This window comes from Castor canadensis, chromosome 2 (genome assembly GCF_047511655.1).
Source record: "Castor canadensis chromosome 2, mCasCan1.hap1v2, whole genome shotgun sequence".
Taxonomy (NCBI): Eukaryota; Metazoa; Chordata; class Mammalia; order Rodentia; family Castoridae; genus Castor; species Castor canadensis.
In genome coordinates this window covers 167,707,406-167,727,935 of record NC_133387.1, presented here as the reverse complement: position 1 = coordinate 167,727,935, position 20,530 = coordinate 167,707,406, and the positions used below count along the sequence as shown (strand labels likewise).

The window sequence follows — 20,530 nt, the reverse complement described above, 5'->3', positions numbered from 1 at the left end:
TAATAAATAAAGCTTAAACATTAAAATAAAAAAAAAACGCACGCTTTTACTATTTTTTTTTTTTTGCAGCTTATTATTGGGGTAACGGACTGTACCACGATCACTTATGCTTTGGGATCGTGGTGGAGCGGCCCGAGCTGGGCGTGGGCTTCGGGGCTGCGGGCCGAAGGAGAGGAAATCGTGATCGTGGAGAAATGACCCACGCGGGGAGGAAGAAGGACACAGTGATCCTCGGGAGGCGCCTGCGCTGTGGCCCGCAGCCTCGAGAGCCTTGGCGAGGTCTAGCCCTGGGCATATCAGTCGTTCAGATTTCAGGTCCTCAACCTGGCCCGCGGCTGCAGGACTGGCTTTAAGGTGCGCGCTGAGGACGTTGCTCTGAAAAGCTGCGGGCAGAGGCCTGGACCGCGGGGAGGGGACGGCGCGCGCTGGCTGCACGGCGCGCACACGCGCGCGCGCTCACCCCTGGACACACACCTGAAGCTAGTCGCGGCGGGGTGGGGGGGGAGGGGGCAGTAGAGCCAAAGCGAGTGTCTTAAAATAGAGAGCCAGGAAGAGTAGCGCAAGACACTGACGAGCGGGAGGAGGCGCGTGAGAGTCGCCCGGCACAGCCCCAGGCGCGCAGGTCACAGCCCGCCGGGTCCCACCGGCTGGCAGGGGCGGGGGTGGGTGTTGTAGCCCCTCGGCTCGCGCTCAGCACCTGGCCCTGCAGGAAGTGCGCGCTGATTGACAGCTGCGTTGTCCCAAAAAGGCTAGTCAAAGATGCTGATCCGCGGGTGGGTGTAGACGCGCAGTAGGCGCGCCCGTGCCCGCTCCCCTCCGCGCGCCTCGCCAGCCCCGCCGCCTCTCCGGCTGCGGAGGAGCGGGGCTCAGTCCCCTGCCGCGCGCCAGTCCCCGCGGTCCCGGCCGGCCGGGCACTCGCAGCAGCGCTCGGGTCGGCGGGCGCTCGCCCTAGTTCACCATGCACTGCCACGCCGAGCTGAGACTGGGCTCGCCCGGCCAGCTCAAAGCAGCCAGGCGGCGCTACAAGACTTTCATGATCGACGAGATCCTCTCCAAGGAGACCTGCGACTACTTTGAGAAACTTTCCCTGTACTCCGTGTGCCCGTCGCTGGTCGTGCGACCCAAGCCCCTGCATTCCTGTACCGGTAAGACGCCCCGCTGGGAGATAAATGGGGTGCGGTAGCTGTCGTGCCCTAGTCGGTCACCTCTGCTTTCCGACAAGAGGGCGAGTGGAAAGGGCCAAACGATTCTTTTCTTGCAACGAGACTAGACTCACCAGGTGGGCATCGCAAAGGCGGCTGCAACCCGGCCAGGAAGGGCCAGGCAAGGTGCGGATCGCGGGACTGGACATCAAATGAAGGCAGCGAGGCCCTTGGGGTGGGCCGCCCCAGTCTCCGGCCTGTCCTGCTCTGGGGCCAACGCTTCCTCCTTCCTGGCACCAGCCCCGCTATGGTTTCCAGCCAGAAAGTTCAAACACTTGACCTGATTCAGCGCTTAAGTCAGGAAGTCGGGTTGGGGGTTTCAACTTGAGATTGGTGGTCTTGCTTCTCACCTTGAGTTAGCTTGTCTAACCTCTTCATGTCTTCACTGATAATTTTACAAGGAAATCAGTGTCCTAGGGCTCACCACAAAATCGTGAGTTCACTGAACTTGAACTGATCTCCCTCTGGGGAATTAGGCTTAGCTTATGCAGCCTCCCCCACCCCCGCTGCGCCCCGTTTGTCTTAAGTGATTAAAACCAACGATAGTAACAAAAAGAAAAGTCCTCAAACTTCATTTCCTGTCTCTACGAAAGCAAAGACCAACAAGAAAAAGAACTAGAACTTAATATATTGAAGAAGTAGATTTATGTAGATCATGTAGAAAATCAATCCAAGTGCAGTAAGAGAAGCTCCAACTTGCAAAGTATCTTGGCATTGTTAGTATTTAGGCTATGAAAACGTGGGTGTAGCCAAAACAACAGCAACAACAACAAAACAGTTGTGCAGTTGAAACAATTTTTATCAAAGAAGTTATTGACCAGGCTTTCCATTAAAGGCAAACACTTAGAACTTCTAAACCGAAAGAACCTTTGAGGTCATGTTTGTTGTGTGGCTGGCATGAAATAAGTTAATTAAATTATACTTAACATTGCAAAGGTGAAGTGACACGCAGTAGTGGTTTTGAAAGTTTTTTTTTTTTTTTGAACATTCAGGCTAAAAGCTGCTAGCACGTAATGCTTGAGATCCTAAATTTTCTCTCTTCCATTGATAGTCCATATAGGTCAATCAGTAAATATATAATAAATACATGCAGTGAAATTCTTTTAAAATCAAGTTGTTCCTACGTATATTTGTTTATAAAGTCAATACTATATTCAGTTACACCTTTGAAAAGCAAAATTTGTCTGCAGGATAGTTAGGCCTGATATCCCATAGTAAACCTTGTAATACTGAATTTTACAAACTAGTTAATGTATGAAATAAGAAACAAATAATAAATTTTAGAAATAAGATAGATAACCTTGATGTGGATATTTTTCCATTTGTGTGCCTGTTACGTGTGGTGCCTTTGACAAATTGGCTGCATACATGTTGGCAGGAAGAAGTTAAGTGAAATCTTTTGAGAACAACCTATTTACTACAATAACTCAAATCCCTTTGAAGAAATAGAGAGGATTTCTTTCAATCACATATCTCAACACACTCTGCTCAATCATTGCCTAAGAGAGAGGTTTCCAGAACAAAACACAGCTCCTCAGTACCTAGGAATAGCTCAGTTTAGGCAGAATTTCAGTGACTTTGCTGTAACTTGAAGGTAAGCTTTTCCTGGCTTGTAGGAGCTACAAAATTGAATCATAGAATAAAACATGCCAAAGAAGGGCAATAAATAGGCTCAGAAAATTGTCAGCCTGTCAGTCAAGGCAGAATAAGTTCTGCAATTTATTGAATCGTGTGTGTGAAATAAAACACAGGAAAATACAATGATTCATGGGGAGTTTTGTGAGTGTTAAAAGTGAGTTGAAATATCGCAGGCTAAAGTTTTGCTCAGTCTGTGTTTCTAGGCGTTCAGTAGATGGTTTGTGGCAGAAGGTGTTTGTTGGTCATGGTTTTCTTGCCCTGTTTTCCAGTGCTTTCTTCTTTAAGATGGTTCCTTTCAAAATGTGCTGTGATTTTGCTCTAGTTGAGACTTAAAATATAGAAACTAGGATTTGCTGGTGGAATTAAACTAATAAAAAACTGGCTACAGTAGTACGTACTTTCAGATCGTAAGCTTTTAGTGGGTTTATGGTTACGGCTAAAGCTTTGCATGTGTTAGATCATGGGAGTCCCATTAGTGACTTCTCAGGGAGTTTGTAGATTCCATACTTTCACAGCAATTTTGTTTTTAACAGTTAAATTCAGGACCAAAAATCTTAAATTAGATGAGTACAGTCTTTTAAAAATTAATTTAAGATAACGACAGTAAGTTGCTGACACCCATAATGAAACTGTAAATTTCTTTTCGGCTAGATAGGAATAAATGTTTAGTGCTTTTGGTAGAACCGAAGCGTCAAAAATTCCAATCAAGTGAAAGGCGTATGTTGGAATTAAAGTTACTGAACTTTTCATCCTTTTGTTTGAAGACTTAAGGTTTAAATGACTACAAGCTGAAGTGAATTGTGTCAGGGAAAATAATGAAAACAAAGATTGAAAATTAAGAGTTACTAGCATGTACAGTAAGTACGTATAATTGGGATGAAAAGAAAGCGACAACATTCAGAAAACCTCTATGTAATTAAATCATCTATGTTGTTCAGATTTAGCAAGTCAAATGTCAATTTATGGTACTAGATCCCTTCAGGCAGAGAGGATGTATTCAAGTAAACAGAGAAATGGAAATTTTTTTTCATTAGGCAGATAACCTTATCTGACACTAATTTATTGCTAAACACTTTAACCTTCATGGAATACTCACCTTCAAAAAATTATTGTTTAACAGGCTCTTATTATAAACTCAACAGTTTTAGTTTCAGAAAACGGGCTCTGAAATCCCTTGTTTCCTGTTAGGTCTCTGAAGTTACCTTCATAGACACTGGGAAAGGGACCCCTTCCCTTCCAAGCCAAACTAAAGTTTATTGCTGAATTCAAAATAAAAACTAATCCTGGGCTGATGGAGTGGCTTGAGTGGTAAGAGTGCTAGCCTAGCAAGCAAGAGGTCCTGAGTTCCAACCCCAGTACTAACAAAAAGCAAACAAACAAAATAAATAAAACTATTCCTGAAGAAAGCCTCCTTTTTAAAAAAAAAGTTTATCATTCAGACCATTGGTGAAGAATATGTTTGGAGTTAATTTAGCACATGACATGTTGGTCTTATTTTTAAATCTAGTAGATTTAACTCCCATTCAGAATGGAAGTATTTTGCCAGAAATTGTGAATCACCCCTCATAAACATTAGAATGGTGACAGTAATTAAGAGACCCCAAATGAAGTGCACTTTATGATATTATAAATACTAATTGACTTTGGGGTGCATGGTTGTCTTTTTCTGGTAGTGTTAATGTTTTTTGGGAGAAAAGTCACTTGACAAAGCTGGATCCTCAGGAGACAGATTGCAGAGGCCTTGGCACCATTGTTTTGGAAGGCTCCGCTTTTAAGTTTAGTTTTTAGAAATAGGCAGAGTTTCTAAAGTTGAGGAGTGTTTGGGAAAAATGGGTAGCTCGCTTCACAAAAATAAGGGTGTAACAATTTGCTGTAAGGGTTTTTCTATGAGGCTGTGCTTCACAAACCCGTGGTACTCATTACTTAGACTTTATTGTGGTCATTTATACTAATTCTAGGTCGTATTAGAACCTAGAATTCCCCTACATTTGCATCTACACATTTGCACAAGGTTCGTGCAGATATTTGAACAGTTCACAACCTGTGACTTAGTTATTTCACTAAAATCCACGGGTGGACTCCTTGCCCCTTCCCTGGCAAAATGGTCTGTTGATCGTAGGCGGCCAAGCTATAGGCTGGCTATAGGCTTTAGCACTGAAAGAGGTCATAGAGGTCATTCTTCCCCAAATAAAAATCCTTTTTTTTTTTTCAAAGTGCTGTGGTTACATTGGTGCTTGAATATAGTTTCAGTCCACTTTTTACACCATTGTCCTTGTCAGGGTTCTCTGAAATCAGCAATATTTTTCTATCTTGGTTATACACCCAGAATAAACTTGTGCAGTCACACCCAGGGTACAGTCAACCAGCCAATTAAAAGGGGCATTTGAGAAAGGGTGATTATCTTAGGAGGTGGCATTGAGAACATTTTATCCTTTGGTGGTTCCAAGAGAAACAAGTTCTTTGGGGTGGTGTCCTTGGTTGCATTTATCGCAGAGATTGTCTGTCATTCCAGTGAAAAATTAAATGAGGTGCAGACAATGCGGAATGACTTCTTTGGGAGTCAGAGAGCCCACCACTGCTTCATGAAGTTGGTTCCTTTGAGTCCCCAAATCTTAGCCCCATCTTTGGTCTTTCAGTTAGAGGTCAAATCCCGTAGAATCTTGGGGACTTGATAGTCGGCCCTTGGAATGTCAATGTAGAAACATAAACCAGGGTCTGGGAAAATGATCATTATCAATGCATATTTGTATTTCTGCCAGAGACAAACAGGCTTTTATTACAATTACTCATAACTTCTTCTCCTGTTCCCATTGTAAGGGTAAATAAATGGAGGGGCACACAGGATCCAGGACTTACCCAGGGTCCACTGGAGCTGAGTGATTATCTCATTACTAAGTTTTGCAATCCCTTTGTTAAATTGGTTTTTACTCCTGGGTAGATATGAGTGGTGTGTCCACTGGCTCTTATTTTTCTAATAGCAAATGGGAAAATGATTAGAAATTCACAAGTTGAAATGCCTCTCTGAATATCCACAAACTTCAGTATCATTTAGCTGAATAATTAAATTCAACAAACATTTATGGGTTTTGGTGATCACATTGTCATTGAATCCTTTATTTTTAAGCTGACCATAAAGCTTGACTAGTTGTGGGGTATTTTAAAAATCCTTGTAAACTGCTTGGAGAAACGCAACCAAGCCTTCCTTTGTTTTCTAGAGTATATTTCAGTTTGGGACCAGGAGAAGGGAACAGTGTAAAGCAGTTATGAGCCTGATAGTATTGCTTTCCAAGTGGAATTTTCTCTGAACTTTTCCTGCAGGGTGTTTTCAGGGTCCAAGTTGTCAAATTAGCCTTGTTAAATACAACTCAAACAAAACTGTGTATCTATAAACTGCTTTCTGAGGCTGATTTCATACAGATATGCAGGTTATTCTTCTGGAGGGAAGACTGAATTTGTGTTGCAAGTGTGGACAGTATAAAGTTGTTGGTTTTAGCATTTCCCAGGAATTAAAATGAAGACTTTAGTCAAATGTATCCCAGCCAAATTTGAAGCAGTGAGGGTTGAGCAAAATTTTTAAATTGTAAAGAAAGATTAAAAGGATAAAAGAAGGGAACAGGGAAAAAGAGAGAGAGCAGGTTTCTTTGGTGTTCTTGAGACCACTGGGATTCAGTGTGGTAGTACAGTGTTCTTCTGGTACAGGCAGAACAGAGGCTGCTCAGAAATTCTTATCCACAGATAGTAAAGGGCTAACACTGATTCTGCTTCCAGGTGTGCTGGGGTCCTTTAAGGGGAGACTCCTGGAGCCTGGGTGCTGCCCAGGATTTTGCCTTCACTGGGGAGGACTGACTAAATGTTAGCTCAACAGTATTTTGAGGTGTTACTTGCTCTTTGTTTGGAGGCCAGGCAGGAGGAGGAAGAGAGATGAAAAGTGAGGTAGGTCAAACAGTTGCAGCTCTCTCATATGTGTGAGGCTCATGGCCTTTTGTGGGTTTGTGGAGCCCGCCCTGCCATACTTGTTGCTTGACCTGCCCTGGGGTGGTGTCTGTGTGTTCCATGGCTAAGCTTGTTGACCAGTCCTTAACTGAAATATGGTTGGAGGACTGGGAGGATTTGGGTGGGGCAGGTGCATTTAAGCTTTGTTCCCATCCTCTTTTGGGGAATGCTGTTTGATACTCCAGTCTTTCAGAGTTGGTGTTTCTAGCCTGGCTCTAGAGTTGGAGTCAACTGGATTAGCCAGCCGCCTTTTTACCCATGAACTTGCTAAATTCCTCAGGAGCTCACAGAAGGGTCAGCAGTCACTCTACTGCAGGGGCAATTCTCCAGTCCTCCTAGAAGCAGCATTAAAAAGAGAAAGGTTGAGGCAATTCCTGTGGAGCCCATGGGAGTGCCTGCCTGTGTTTTAACTCCCTGAGAACCTGAAATGGTGTTTTCCTCTCTGTAAACATGGATAGCACTAGGATTTATCAATCATGGGGTTCAGGTCAGGTACAGACTTGGTGACATTAACAAAATAAATACTCTCTGGGAAGAGAGGTAGAGTTTGTTGCTTTTTTTTTCTTTTAAACAGAAAAACCTTTGTAAACCCTCAGGATTTAATTTAATTTTTATTGCAGGTTAATAACAGAAAAAAGTCTTGTTAAAATAAATGCTCTAAATAAAAACACAGTTAATTTTCCATTACCGTGTCTAATTACTCATCATCGAGAGGGCATTTTTATACAGCAATTTAACTTCTTGCAAGTGGAAACTTGGCACCCATGTGAGGAAGAAAGCCGTGCACCTACAAAGATTCCAAAGACGATCTAATTCTATTTGGGTAGAGTTGAGTCTGATGTGCAGTTGTTCTGCAGAGTTGGAGAGAGAGACTCTGAAAGCTGCTGGTGTCTGTAGTGCCAGTTGAAACCGAACACGGGGAAGATAACTGTGAACTTTAAATGATGTACAGATACATCTGAGAGGGGCCCCTGCCAATCTCCAGCAGGAGCTGATGTCAGGACTACTTGATAGGCCTGGAAGGCAGCTACTTCTGCTTCCTGACTCCACTGGCTGAGGTCCCAAAGACCAGCACAAGGAAAGGTCAGGATGTGAGGGGAGAGAAGCCAATCTGGAAGAATCTCAGCAAACTAAAGACGTCATGAGTCCAAGCAGACGCTCATGGACTCTTTTCATTGCCTCTCTGCAGCGTGCTGATGTGTCTCAGGACCGTGTTCTTCTGGATTTGGGGGAGATGTAAATCTTTCACAGTGTCCACCGACTGAGTGGACTGCCACCTTGGTGATGTCAGGGCACTTTTGATCTTTATTTTAAAAGCACAGCTTAGGGCTTTGAGAAGTGATGCGATTGTCCTTTCACTTTTCATATGGAAAGATCACTGAGGACAGGTGGGGTAATGGAGTGTCTTGGGTCTGGTGGAATTTTATGAAGGCCTGGTTGTATTTCCTTCCCAGGAAATACCTGAACATAGCAGGTCTCTCCCAGTGTCCCAGCCTCCGCTCCACTGTCCACCTCTCTCTTTCCCGGAGTTCCCTTTACTCTGTGACTTAACTATTGCTGAGACCCCGGACAATGGTCATTTCACAAACAAGGTCACAATCACGTGTGGATTGAAGGAAGTGTAACTTTGATGTTTAGTTTACACGGTATCTTGGATTGCCAACTTTGCATATTTCCCTAATGAAAGCTTACAAACAGCAGAGTACGAATAGTATGTCTTCTTATCCTAAGAAAGTATCTCAGCAAGGAGAGTCACGGAGAGTCCAGAAGGGACTACCAACTCAGGAGAAATGCCAGAGATACTTTACACCTGAATCTCTTATTCTTATTCACATGCACAACAATAATAGTACTACTATTTTTGATTGCCTAGTATATAATATGCACTGGACTCACACTAGATGCTTTTGGATAAGTTTCAAAACATCCTGAAGAGGTACATTTTATTATCTCTACTTGCTAATGGGGAACTTGAGAAGTTCAGTCGTCTTTACCAAAGGCACAGAATATATGGAGGTCTCTTACAAAACAGGGAGAAAAAAACACGTAGAAAAATGGACAAAGGCTACAGTAAGCCATTCGCGGAAATGAAGGTTCAGATAGCCAGTAAAACAAAAGGATGCTGAGCCTCATTGTGACCAGGAAAACCTAAACTAAAATGAGGAACCATTTCACACCCAGATAGGCAAAAATGAAAGACTCTGGCAATCTCAGTGAATATTGAGGATGTGGAGCAACAGACCTTCTCAAACACAGGTGTGGGAGTATTATTTGGTATGATTACTTTGAGAATCTTTTATTTTGTTTCTTGTGGTGCTGGGGATGGATCCAGGGTCTTGCAATGCTGGGCAGCTGCTCTACTGCTGAGCTATACCCCAGCCATGGCACGATTACCTTGGAGAGCAGTTGGCAACTCCTGGTAAAACTTCAGTGTACATAGTGCTATAGTTCCACATTTGTGTCTGTGCTTGAGAAATCATGGAAGGTGTGCAAGAAAACACTTCCAAGAGTATTTGTTCCTGTGCTGCTTCCGTTAGAGAAAATAAAAAAGCAATCTAACTGCTTATTATTATTGCATGAATATAGCATGTTATTTTTGTCCCCTGAAAAGGCAGGGGACAAAAATAACATGCTATATTCATGCAATAAATCTTTATGCAGGGATTAAAGTAAATGAGGCAAATCTAGTCGTGTTAATATGGATAAATTTTAGAAATACAAATGCTGGGGGAAAAAGAAGTTCTAGATTGATGCATAGAGTCTGATGCCATCTGTATAGATGACTGCATATTGGTGAGGGAGACAGGGACATGAGATTGGAGAGTGATACTCACAGGTTTCTATTTTCCTCTGTAATTACCTAGTCAGACAAAACAAGGCCTACTGCACATATGGCTAAGCATTATGCTGTGACAAAACTTAGTCATGGGTACACAGATGCTCATGATAGCATTTGTACTTTTCCGTATACTTGAAGCTTTTCATAACATGAATATTGAAAAGTGATCGGACGAGAGACCACACATATCCATGAAACATTAATCTTGTGGAACTTCTGATGGCTTTCTTAATAGCCTTTCTGTTCCTAGACAGGAGCTTTTAAATACAGAGTTTGTTGTCTGCGGTCTCGCAGGGGGACATGAGAATACTTCACAGTTAGACACATGTACAGCTCACACTAAAACATCCTCTGAAGTTGCCTTCTGGATTTTACTAACCTTCCAGGCTGGGTGACGGTGTTATTCATCACCATGAAAAGTGCTGGGTCCTCACGGACTCCAGCTGGGCACTTGATCTTGAAGGGATTATCAAAGTATATATAGATATATATAAAATCATTGTTATTATATTATTAATATTAATATGATAATATTAATAATCAATATATATCAATAATCACAGAGTTGTTAGAATTTTTCCTTCTTAATAATGCTTAAAATAAACATAAACAACTTTTAGTTGCATCTTGCTTTTATAAGTATATGCTGATAAGGCCATTAGTACTGACAAATTAATTTATAAAAAGTATCTAGGGATGGCTGTGATTAAATACCAAAGAATTTAATATTAAAATGTAGCTTCTTTGTAGGGGAGAATAATGTTGATATTATTATATGTTCTAGTTCTCTTTATATATATTATTTTTTTTTTCTGTACTAGAGCTTGAACTCAGGGCCTGTACCTTGAGCCACCCCACCATCCCTTTTTTGTGACAGGCTTTTTGGAGATAGGGTCTTGTGAACTATTTGCCCTGGGTGGCTTTGAACCATGATCCTCCTGATCTCTGCCTCCTGAGTAACTAGGATTACAGGCGTGAGCCACCAGCACCCAGCTTTTTTTGTATTTTGTAACCACAACTTGATTTAAAAACTTTGTTGAGTGTGTGGTATCGGGGATTATTGGAAGGGACGAGTGTTACCATGGTGATCCCACAGAGAGATGTCTGTTACCAGTGATAAATGGTCATCTTTCTGTTAGAGGAGCTAATCTAGACCGCATTATCCCATAATGACAACTGTAGTGGCAGATGCTTTATTCAGCCTATCTTAACAGCCCAGACATTTTTATTTTCCTTGCAAAATTGTTCCAGTTTAGAAATGCTGCTTTCAGACATTTTGGCAGGAATGTGGCCCTTTGAGGGCTCTTTCTGTGGCTCTCAGAAGGAAAGACCTTCTTGGTGAGGAGCAATTAGTACAGTTGTTTGTCAAAGCATTTCCCTCCTGTTTGACTGAATAAATACATAACCAAAGAAACCTTGTATCATCTCACGTCATCACATCATTACAAGAAGGGTGAGTAAGTATAATAGGATGTTAGGGGATAGAGAAGAGAGAAGGGGGGAGAGAGAGAGAGAGAGAGAGAGAGAGAGAGAGAGAGAGAGAGAGAGAGAGAGAGAGAGAGAAAGTAAAAGAAACAGAGATTAGTCACTGTTTTACTATAGTATGTTGTTGTAATTGTTCTATTTTATGATCAGTTGTTATTAATCGCTTGCTGTTCCTAATTTGTAAGTTAAGCTTTGTGATAGGCACCATATGTATGGAAAAAGCCAGCGTGTGCCCTAGGATTCAGTACTGTCTGCAGTTTCAGATATCCACTGAGGGTCTTGCAGTTTCAGATACCCACTGAGGGTCTTGCAGTTTCAGATATCCACTGAGGGTCTTGGAACACATCCTCTTTGGATAAGGGAGGCTACTGTGTTCCAGTGAGCTACAGTGCAATTCTACCTGCATAGGTGAGTGAAACGGAGTCCTGCAAACTATGAAGGTAGGAAGTCTGCTCACTGGCAACACATCTGAGACATCCACTTTCCAATCTTCTTGTTGGGACTACTTGGGAACAGCCAAGTTAAAATTTAGGATATTTAGGATAAATGTTAAGTAAGTTTCATGAGGGAAGGAGAGGGAGGTATTTTAATACGATTCCAACCTAAGTCCTTTCTTTTTCATGTCTAAAATATTTTTTACTGAGATAATTGATAAGTTACCACAGAGGAGATTTTTTCAGAGGGTATTGTTAATTTTATTAGATATCATGGTAAGTCATTAATGCTCTTAGCATGTTAGACAGCTGTGTGTATTGAAGCATGTTTTCAGTCATCGATTTAGAGCACAGGATAGCTCTCTACTGGGAGAGCTAGCCTTTGGTGGTTAGAAGAATTAACTGCCTAAACAGAGTGTGTTTTGCTGTATAGGATGCTACAAAATAGAAATAACAACAACAACTATAATAATAACAACAATATTTTAAATGGTAACCATGTGCCATGCATTGCACTGGATTCTTGTATACATAAGTATGTTTAAACTAAATGGAGACTTTATATAAAATAGCTATTATAACCACTGCTTTCTAGATGAGGAAAGTGAAACTCAGTGTGTGTGTGTGTGTGTGTGTGTGTGTGTGTGTGTGTGTGTGTGAAATGGCAATGAGGTCACACAAGTAAGTGTTAGAGTTGAGATTGGAACTCAGGTCTCCTTCAGTATAGAGCTCCATACTGTCTATAATTATTTGGAATATGAGCTAGAACTCAAGTCTGTCTGTTTATATTTAGGCTCCATAATATATGCTGTATATGTAATATGTGTGTTTTTATATACAAAGCTAGGTTCAGTTAAAGTGCCAGCTCCGTATTTCCTGTGATGATTTGAGTTTCTGATCATCCCAGAAAAATTCTAAGAGGCAGTAGGACTTGGGGAGGAAATGAGGTAGTCGGAAGGTTGCAGACCTGCTGCAGCCCAGTTGTTTGACTCTCATGTCATTTGTTTGCACGCCAGTGTCCTAGCTCTTTCATGCTGCCAAGAGCTGTGGCTCTTTGAATGAAGCTTTTAAAAGGACAACCAAGGGGAATTCCTATTCCTTCATTATTATGAACTGGAGAGAAAATGCTTAACAACTAAAGCCAGTCACTACTTTTTTGACTTTTGTTTGACACATAATCGTCCATATTTATGGGGTATAGTGTGATAACTCAATACATTGCATGATGTGTAATGGTCAAACCATGTAAGTGGCATTTCTCTGTTTATGCATTTTTCATTTCTTTGTGTTTTGAGCCTTTGAGCTCTTCTCTTATATTTCTGCATAAACTATATAAATTGTTGTAAACTACAGCAAACACCCTATTGTGCTGTAGAACAGGGGAACTTACTTTTTTTTTGGTGGGACTGAGTTTGAACTCAGGGCTTCACACTTGCAAAGCAGGCACTCTGCTACTTGAGTCACACCTCCAGTCTGTTTTGCTCTGGTTATTTTGGAGACAGAGTTAGTGAACTATTTGTCTGGGCTGGCCTCGAACTTGCATCCTCCTGATTGCAGTCTCCCAAAAAAGCTAGGATTCAAGGTTTGAGCCATGGGTGCCTGGCCAGGAGAACTCCTTTCATCTGTGTTTTGATATTCATTATCCAACCTGCCACTATCCCCCTCTCCTTCTGCCATCCAAGTACAACCAGACCCTACCCTGCTTAGCTTCAGCCATCAGATGGAACCGGGAGGAGTCAGGGTGGTATGGCTTTGGCCCCCTCCCCTTCCTGACCCCTTTGAGATCAACATTTTTAGCTTTTATGTATTTGTGAAAACATGCGTATTTATCTTTTTCTGTGCCTGGCTTATTTCATTTAACATATTGTTTTCTGGTTCTATCCATTTTGTCACAAATGACAGGATTTTTTTTTAATGGCAGGAATTTGTATTTTAAAATGCTTTTCTCTATGTTTGTAATGAAAAGTCAAGTCTGGGGACCACTATTTTGTGGATACCAGCTTAATGATAAGATTGATGTAATTTGCATCCCATGACTCAAATGCATGAAACCATTTAGTGGAGGGACCCTGGCATATGTTTTTTTAGTTTTGTTTTTTGCATATAGGTTTTGAGTCACAATCCTGGCTTTGTCTGTATTTTACTGTCTGTGCGACCTTAGGCAAGTCACTTAACCTCTCTGACACTCAATTTCCTCTTATATAAAATGAATAATAACTACATTATAAGCTTAGTGGTGTGGGTTAAATGAGATAATGTGTATAAAGCTGTTAGCATAGTTCCAGACAATAAAGTTCTCAGTAATTGATAGCTTCTATTAAAAATAATTATCTTATAATAACATCATCTCAGTTGACTGAAGCACAGCCCTTTAGGGAAAGATCATTACTATTGGTATTTTAAACTCAAGCAAAATTGACTATCTTTTCAAAAAACCACCTTACTCTGAGTCATCCTCGTGGATTATGTCTTTGTGCTAGCTACCTTTTAAGGCAACTTGGATGATCCGTGAGGTGTTTGAGTTCAAGTCTTTCGGAATAAGTGTACCACATTACTCCTGCCTGGCTGTTTTATTATGTGAATTTGGAGTTTTGTAAATTCATAAGTGAGTGGCATAAACAGGTTAACACTGTAGGCATCACACAATGTGCATTGTCTAATTTTTTACAAGACTTGCTCAGGATTAATTGCCCTCAGGAAACGTCTCATCACGCAGCTGTAGGGATCTCTAGTCTACAACTATCTTAGAAAAGTGGTGGTGCAATTTCTCAACCAGAAATTTCATTTCTTTTCTCCTTCGAAGAGTAAAGGGTAGTCTTTTCTTTTAGAGGCTCATATTTTAAGATTGCACATGTTCTCTTATTTCAGAGAGATTGAGAGAGTACTCCATAGAGAATTTCCACTGCTTCCCTGGTATGTTACTGGGTCTGTCATTCCATGTGTTCCAAATGAAGCTGCTGCATTCCAGCCTTTGAATTGCTTCTAGGCCTTGCTTATGTCCCCATTCTAAGTAATAATGATGATGGGGAAAGAGCTTGGCATGGATCTTTCCAGAATTTCGCTTCCCAGCTGATCATTCAGATCTTATGAAGTCTAGTAAATGCTGATGAACTCCTTTTGGTGGTGAATTCCCTCCACTCTCTTGATGAGTAGCTCTTAGTTTTTGTGGAACAAAGGAAGCCCAGTGAACAGAGCAGTACCTCCCCCCAACCACTTACAATGGTGATTCCTACAAGCAATCTCTAGTGAGCTCATCCAGGTTCAGTACTGGTGGGCACCAGGTGGGATGAAGCAGGGGGGATAAGACACTTGGGTTTGTCACCAGGGCACGGTAGAGTTTATTTGTGAAGAGAAGACGGACTTAGTCCCTTGAGGTCTTCAGAACCACAGTGTCTGAATTTTCTGATTTGCTGAAGTAGGACTCAGTTGAAGACATAGATCTCTGGCAGATCATTGGAATTTTCTGTTAAACTTACAGACTCGGAAAAACTAAGTGCATGTGTTTGTGTTCCCATAGGAGGGTAGCAAGAATAGGTGGGGAATGACAAATGGGGAGCGAAGAATCAGGAATGAGGAAGCAAACTTACCTGTGGGAGCTTTGTCCTCAGATGCTTGCTCAGCATTCGCTGTTCCCAGGAGGAAAACAAATTAAAAACGAGAATGGGTTATTGCATTTGGAAATGGCCCCATGAGTACGTGCTTTTTGCAGAGGTGTTCCTCCTAACTGACAGCAGTGACTTCTGATTGGGCAATGGTCCGCCCAGCCACACAGGTAGCCTAATTGTCATGTGTATTAATGATGCATTAAAGAATGTCATCATCCTGGGTCACAAAAGATCATTGTGATTTCATACAGTCATAGCATTCATGCAGTACCTCACTGAGGCAGCATGTAAGCAGAAGTCAAAGTGGAAATACTTTCCAAAAAGCCCTCTCTTCTGCCAGCACCGGTGGCTCACGCCTGTAATCCTAGCTACTCAGGAGGCAGAGATCAGGAAGATTGTGGTTCAAAGCCAGCACAGGCAAATAGTTCAAAAGACCCCATCTCGAAAGTACCCAACACTAAAAAGGGCTAGCTGAGTGGCTCAAGTGGTAGACTGCCTGCCTAACAAGCATGACTCCCTGACTTCAAACCCCAATACCACTAAACAAAGCAAAAAACCTCTTTCTCTTGGGCTGGGGATGTGGCTTAGTGATAGAGTGCTTGCCTAGCATGTGCACGGCCCTGGGTTTGATCCCCAGCACCTCAAACAAAACAGACTAAAACTAAACCACAATGACACCTTCTCTTCTTTTGCCCTTCCCCAATTGCGATGTCAATGTCTCAGTTTCTGCTATTGATAAAACAAGAACTCCCTCCCCGTTTTGTTGGAGAGGGGTGATTGATTAAGGAATATTAATTTACTGCTTTGAAAAGATAAAAATATGATGAACATGCAGAGACTCAGTGGGAGGGAGAAGCTGAATGGACTTTGGGATTATGTATATTGCTGAGTTTCTAGAGAACTGGATGAGGGAACAGCCAAACCTGGCCCACCGTCTGCTACTGTGACTAAGAATAGTTTCTACATTTGTAAATAGTTGTAGAGACGTCAAAGGAATAATCTTCTGTGACCTGTGAAGATTATACAAAATTCAAATGCTGGTGTCCATACATACAAACTCTATTGGTACAGTCAGGTGCACTGGTTTACATATTGTTTATGACAGCTTTTGTGCTACATCAGCAGGAGTAAGAAGAAGTGACAGAGACAGTGTGGTCCACAAAACCTAACATATTTGCCCTTCAGCCCTTTCCAGGAAAAGTTTGCCAACTCTTGAACTAGATGATCAGAAACAGGGCTCCTCAGTTATGAAAAAGGTTGTTTCTGATCCACAGCATGTGACGTCATTCCAGGCTACAAAAAAAACCTCCTTTGATGCATCACAGGCCAGAGTGCTCCTGTCATCCTGCGATGTGTGAAAGGAGTGAAAGTGGGAGTTTAGTGGGGAATTTTGCAAGGATTCTCCTAAATCGAGATCAGGTCCTTCGCTTGAAGGACACATTTCCAAACCTTTCTAGAAATGACTTAAGGATTTTTCTGCAGTGAAATATTTTTCTGCACACAAAAAATATTTACAATAAAGTGGTTGGACTTCAACCACAACGAAGTGGTTGAGATTGAGTAAAGTAGTTTCAGGGCTTTGTCTTTGCTGTCTGGCATGCTGGTTTTCCCAGAGGGCGTCTGAAGATGTCAGCGAGGAGAGGCCCGAGTAGCAGCTTTACTGAGGGTTTCAATTTGAGATCTGGTGTCAGTTTATGTCCTTTTCGATGGACTTTAACTTGCCACCCATCCCTAGAGATAACAGCAATGTGAATAAAAATTATGCAATCATGTTACTATTACCTTACTCGGAAAGAGAGTGCATGGCTGGATAAGGCATTTATTTGTGACTATCCCTTCTACTGTGGAATCACGTCTCCCTGTGGAGTCTCAAGTGCCCAGAGTCAGGGACTCCCGACCTTTCGGGAAGGACAAAGCGTGATTCTTCATGGGCCTCAGTTCCTCTCTTACTTCCAGTTAGGCCCTTGGGTCAGGGTGAGGCAGGCTTTGAGTCCTTTAGGGAGCCAGGGATGTGAAATTAACCTGATTTGCTACAACTTCCTCTGCCTTGATGGGCTTACCCATCCAGTCTATATAGGCTGAGAACCCTGTAGATTCAGCCCTTGCCACTAATGGGAGTTGGAGCACAAGTGGAAAGGCTATTAATTTCAGAGGAAGAAAGAATTGATGTTGGTGGCTACAATTCCACTTCAAGGAGAAGTGTTTGTGGCATATGCTACCCCAGATTTTCTTACTCCAGTCTAAGATGAAGTTTGCAAACCAACAGGAATGACAGTAATAAGCACATGCCACAAGCACACGGGTATAATGCTTACCTAGCACCTGACATTGTCCTGAACGCCTTATATGAAGTACTTATTTAATTCCTACCCCAGTCATGGAGGACATACAGTAAATTTTCTCATTTTGGAGAAAAAGAAACAGATACTTGGGCAGTAGACCTTGCCTAGGAGGGGTAGTGTAGAAGAGGAGAAGGAGATGGTAACTTTCAAGATTGTATAGTGATTACTACATTGAGAGATAACGTCTGGTTTTTGCAATGCTAACACAGGAGAAAAACAAAAACAGTACTCCAAAACTAGGCAAAGGAGCAGAAGACAAACCCAAGTCTCGTCACACCTAAGGAGCCCTGCTTCTTAATTTAGATGTTGGTCACCTGAAATATTTATGTTAAGAAGTATGGTGCTGGGTTGCTCTCAGCAATATTTTTTTGAAAATTTCTGACTTTAGTTATTACCAATTTGCTTTTTATTACCTAATTTTTAAAAAGTTTCTTGGGCATATCAGACTATCCATAGAATGTCTGGAAATCATTTTTAGTTTCCTTTTTCTAAAGCTGAAGTCCTAGGAATTGTACTGCAGCCCAAATTTGTAAACAAGTTAATGACAAGGACACAGTTTTACATTTTACTCATTCTGCTTCACTACCTTAGGTGTGTTCCAGGATGGATATGACTAAATGTATTTTATCTTGTTGGTAATATGCTTTAGTATTAAATATTGGGTAACTCAGCATGCACAAGCTCCTGAATTCAACCCCCAGCACTACCTCCCAAAAAATCCCCAACCAATCGACTAAATAAACAAACAAACAAACACACAAAAGGTTAAGTATGGACTAGGTAAAAATACTGGTAAAATGAAGGTGGGATATAAAGAATAACAATACAGTGACTACCCAGTTTAGTAAAAAGCATCTCTTCTGAGGTTGTCTGTGTGCTCCTTCCTGACGCTGTTAGAGGTTACCAGTGTTTCTGCTCTCTGTTTGGACTGTTTTTCTCTGTAGGTTTTTCCTATGTTTGAATCTCTAAATCATACACTGTTTAGCTTTGCTTGTTTTTGAACTTCAGGTCAAGGGAATCATACTATCTGTTTTATATGACGTGCTTTGTGACACAGCAATTGCACGTCACAGATTGCTGTTTCCTTTGCATGTGCCCCGAGCCTCTCATTTCACTGTTGTAGCATGTACAGTGTATAAATATGCCATGCTTGATTTATACACTCCATTGATGGACTTTTGGGTTGTTTCCACTTCTTACTGTAGACAATGATGCTTTGAACAGTCTCTTAAAAATTTTTTTTTGACCAGTGATCTGGAAGACTCATTGAAGTGAAATAGTTCTCCTACAGTTTGATGGAAGTTGCATCTATTTCATGCACAAATAGATTACAAATAGTAATTTTATTTTGGGACATATTACCTATTACACGTTTTTATTTTTAGTTGTTTTACTGGTTAATTTGTTTCCAGAATTGAACAATGATTTATTTTATTTTATATAGTGAATGTCATGTATGGTAAACACCACTGGCAAACAAGTCTCCCCAGTTGAGCAGTGAAGACTTTTACAAACGTTTTAACAAAACAAATCCATTTTGAAATCTTAAATAATTTTAGGTAGAATATGAAGTGCTTTCTTCTTTAACTTAAACACTAAATAAGCTTTTTTATGCAGAGGAACAAACAAAAAAATACTTATGTAGATAAGATGATTATGTTTAATTGTAGACTGGAGAAGAAATTTTATTTTTTCATGTTTTTCAGCTTAAAAAGATAGACCCTAAAGACATTTGGAATAATCTATAGAGTTATGCAAAGGCACTAAGGCTTGGGGTAGGCAAGAACTTATAGTTTATTTTGCCACTGTTTTTCCTTTTTTTTTTACTGAAAAGAAAACCAAAGTCCAGAGTACTTAAATCATTTCAAGATCACATGAAGTTCTTCTATCCTATTAAATTTAACTTCTCTAAAATAGTAGTGTAAATCTGTTGTGTCATTTCAAAATTAGAAAGCGACTAGTTTTCCCTTAAAATTTTTTTTGCTTCAATGCATTTGATTTTAAATTATTTAATATCATTTCAAAAACAAAGTCACTAATGCGATTGATGACAGTTTGGGTTATGATTTTTAATTCGTCTTTTCTCTATGCTGTTGACCAGGTTGAGTCCCGAGAGGTCTTGTTTAGTTCCCATAGCGGGTTTCTGGCATCCACAATATCTCCATTGTCTTACTACTTGCTGGCCACCAGTGGTGTTCAAGGTGAGCACTAAGCCTGAAGGATCCTGCTGTTGTGTCAACAAATAATGGCACAGGCATCTCTAGACAGCTTGTCTACACTGCCCTGCGGCTTTCCCTCTTAAGGAAGCAGCAGCTTTGCAAGGGAGATCTTAATGAGGTCATTTGGATTAAACTGGGGAGTGAGGACCATGCATTTGAGGCTGGGGTGTGACCTTCGCATGTTCTTGGAATCCCCTGGCCCTCCCTGTCCCACCCTTCTAGGGCCACATCCAGCCCTCTCCCCATGCCCCCATCCTGAAATAGCCATGGATCAGCATGGAAGAAATTCACTCTCTAATCCCTTAGGAGCTGGCGAGCTGTGCATTTGCCAGGGGTTGGGTTTTGACTTTCTGCTCCTTAAGGAGAAATCTCTGAACGCTTAAAATCTTGTTTAATGAGAACAGGAATAGGAACGCAACTGGATCATAGAATGGAAGGCAGAGATTGGGCTTCCAGCCTGCCACCCGCTTGGTGACCCTGGGCAAACCACTCAAAGGTGCTAGCAAACTGCTTTTTTTTCTCAACTTCAGAATAAGTGTAGCACCACCTGTGCTCCTGGCCTTGCTAGAGCTCTGGAATCTGTAATGGACAAAATATTGTACCTCTAAATTTAAAAAAAAGAATCTATACATAGGTTTCTATATGAGAAAGCCAGAGAAAACGATGCATGAGAAGCTAGAGTTTGTAGTGATTGCTGGAGTCACACACCAGTCGCCCCCTTCTCCTGTGCTCTGGTGGCACCGACTTGACACACTATGACACTTTGACTGTTT

At 41.5% G+C, this 20,530-nt stretch overlaps 1 protein-coding gene across 3 annotated transcripts in view; it reads left to right on the top strand.

Moving 5' to 3' along the window:
- Positions 1–573: 573 nt before the first annotated feature.
- The window catches only part of Barx2 (BARX homeobox 2), a 71,203-nt gene continuing 51,246 nt past the window's right edge, over positions 574–20,530 (top strand). Inside the window, exon 1 of one of the 3 annotated variants that reach the window (XM_074066343.1) lies at positions 574–1,145. In XM_074066343.1, coding sequence (XP_073922444.1) covers positions 959–1,145 — 187 coding nt within the window. In that variant the 5' untranslated portion in view covers positions 574–958. Of the gene's footprint in view, positions 1,146–10,196; positions 19,740–20,530 lie in introns of those variants that run through there. The other 2 variants (XM_074066344.1, XM_074066345.1) reach the window with 2 other exon arrangements.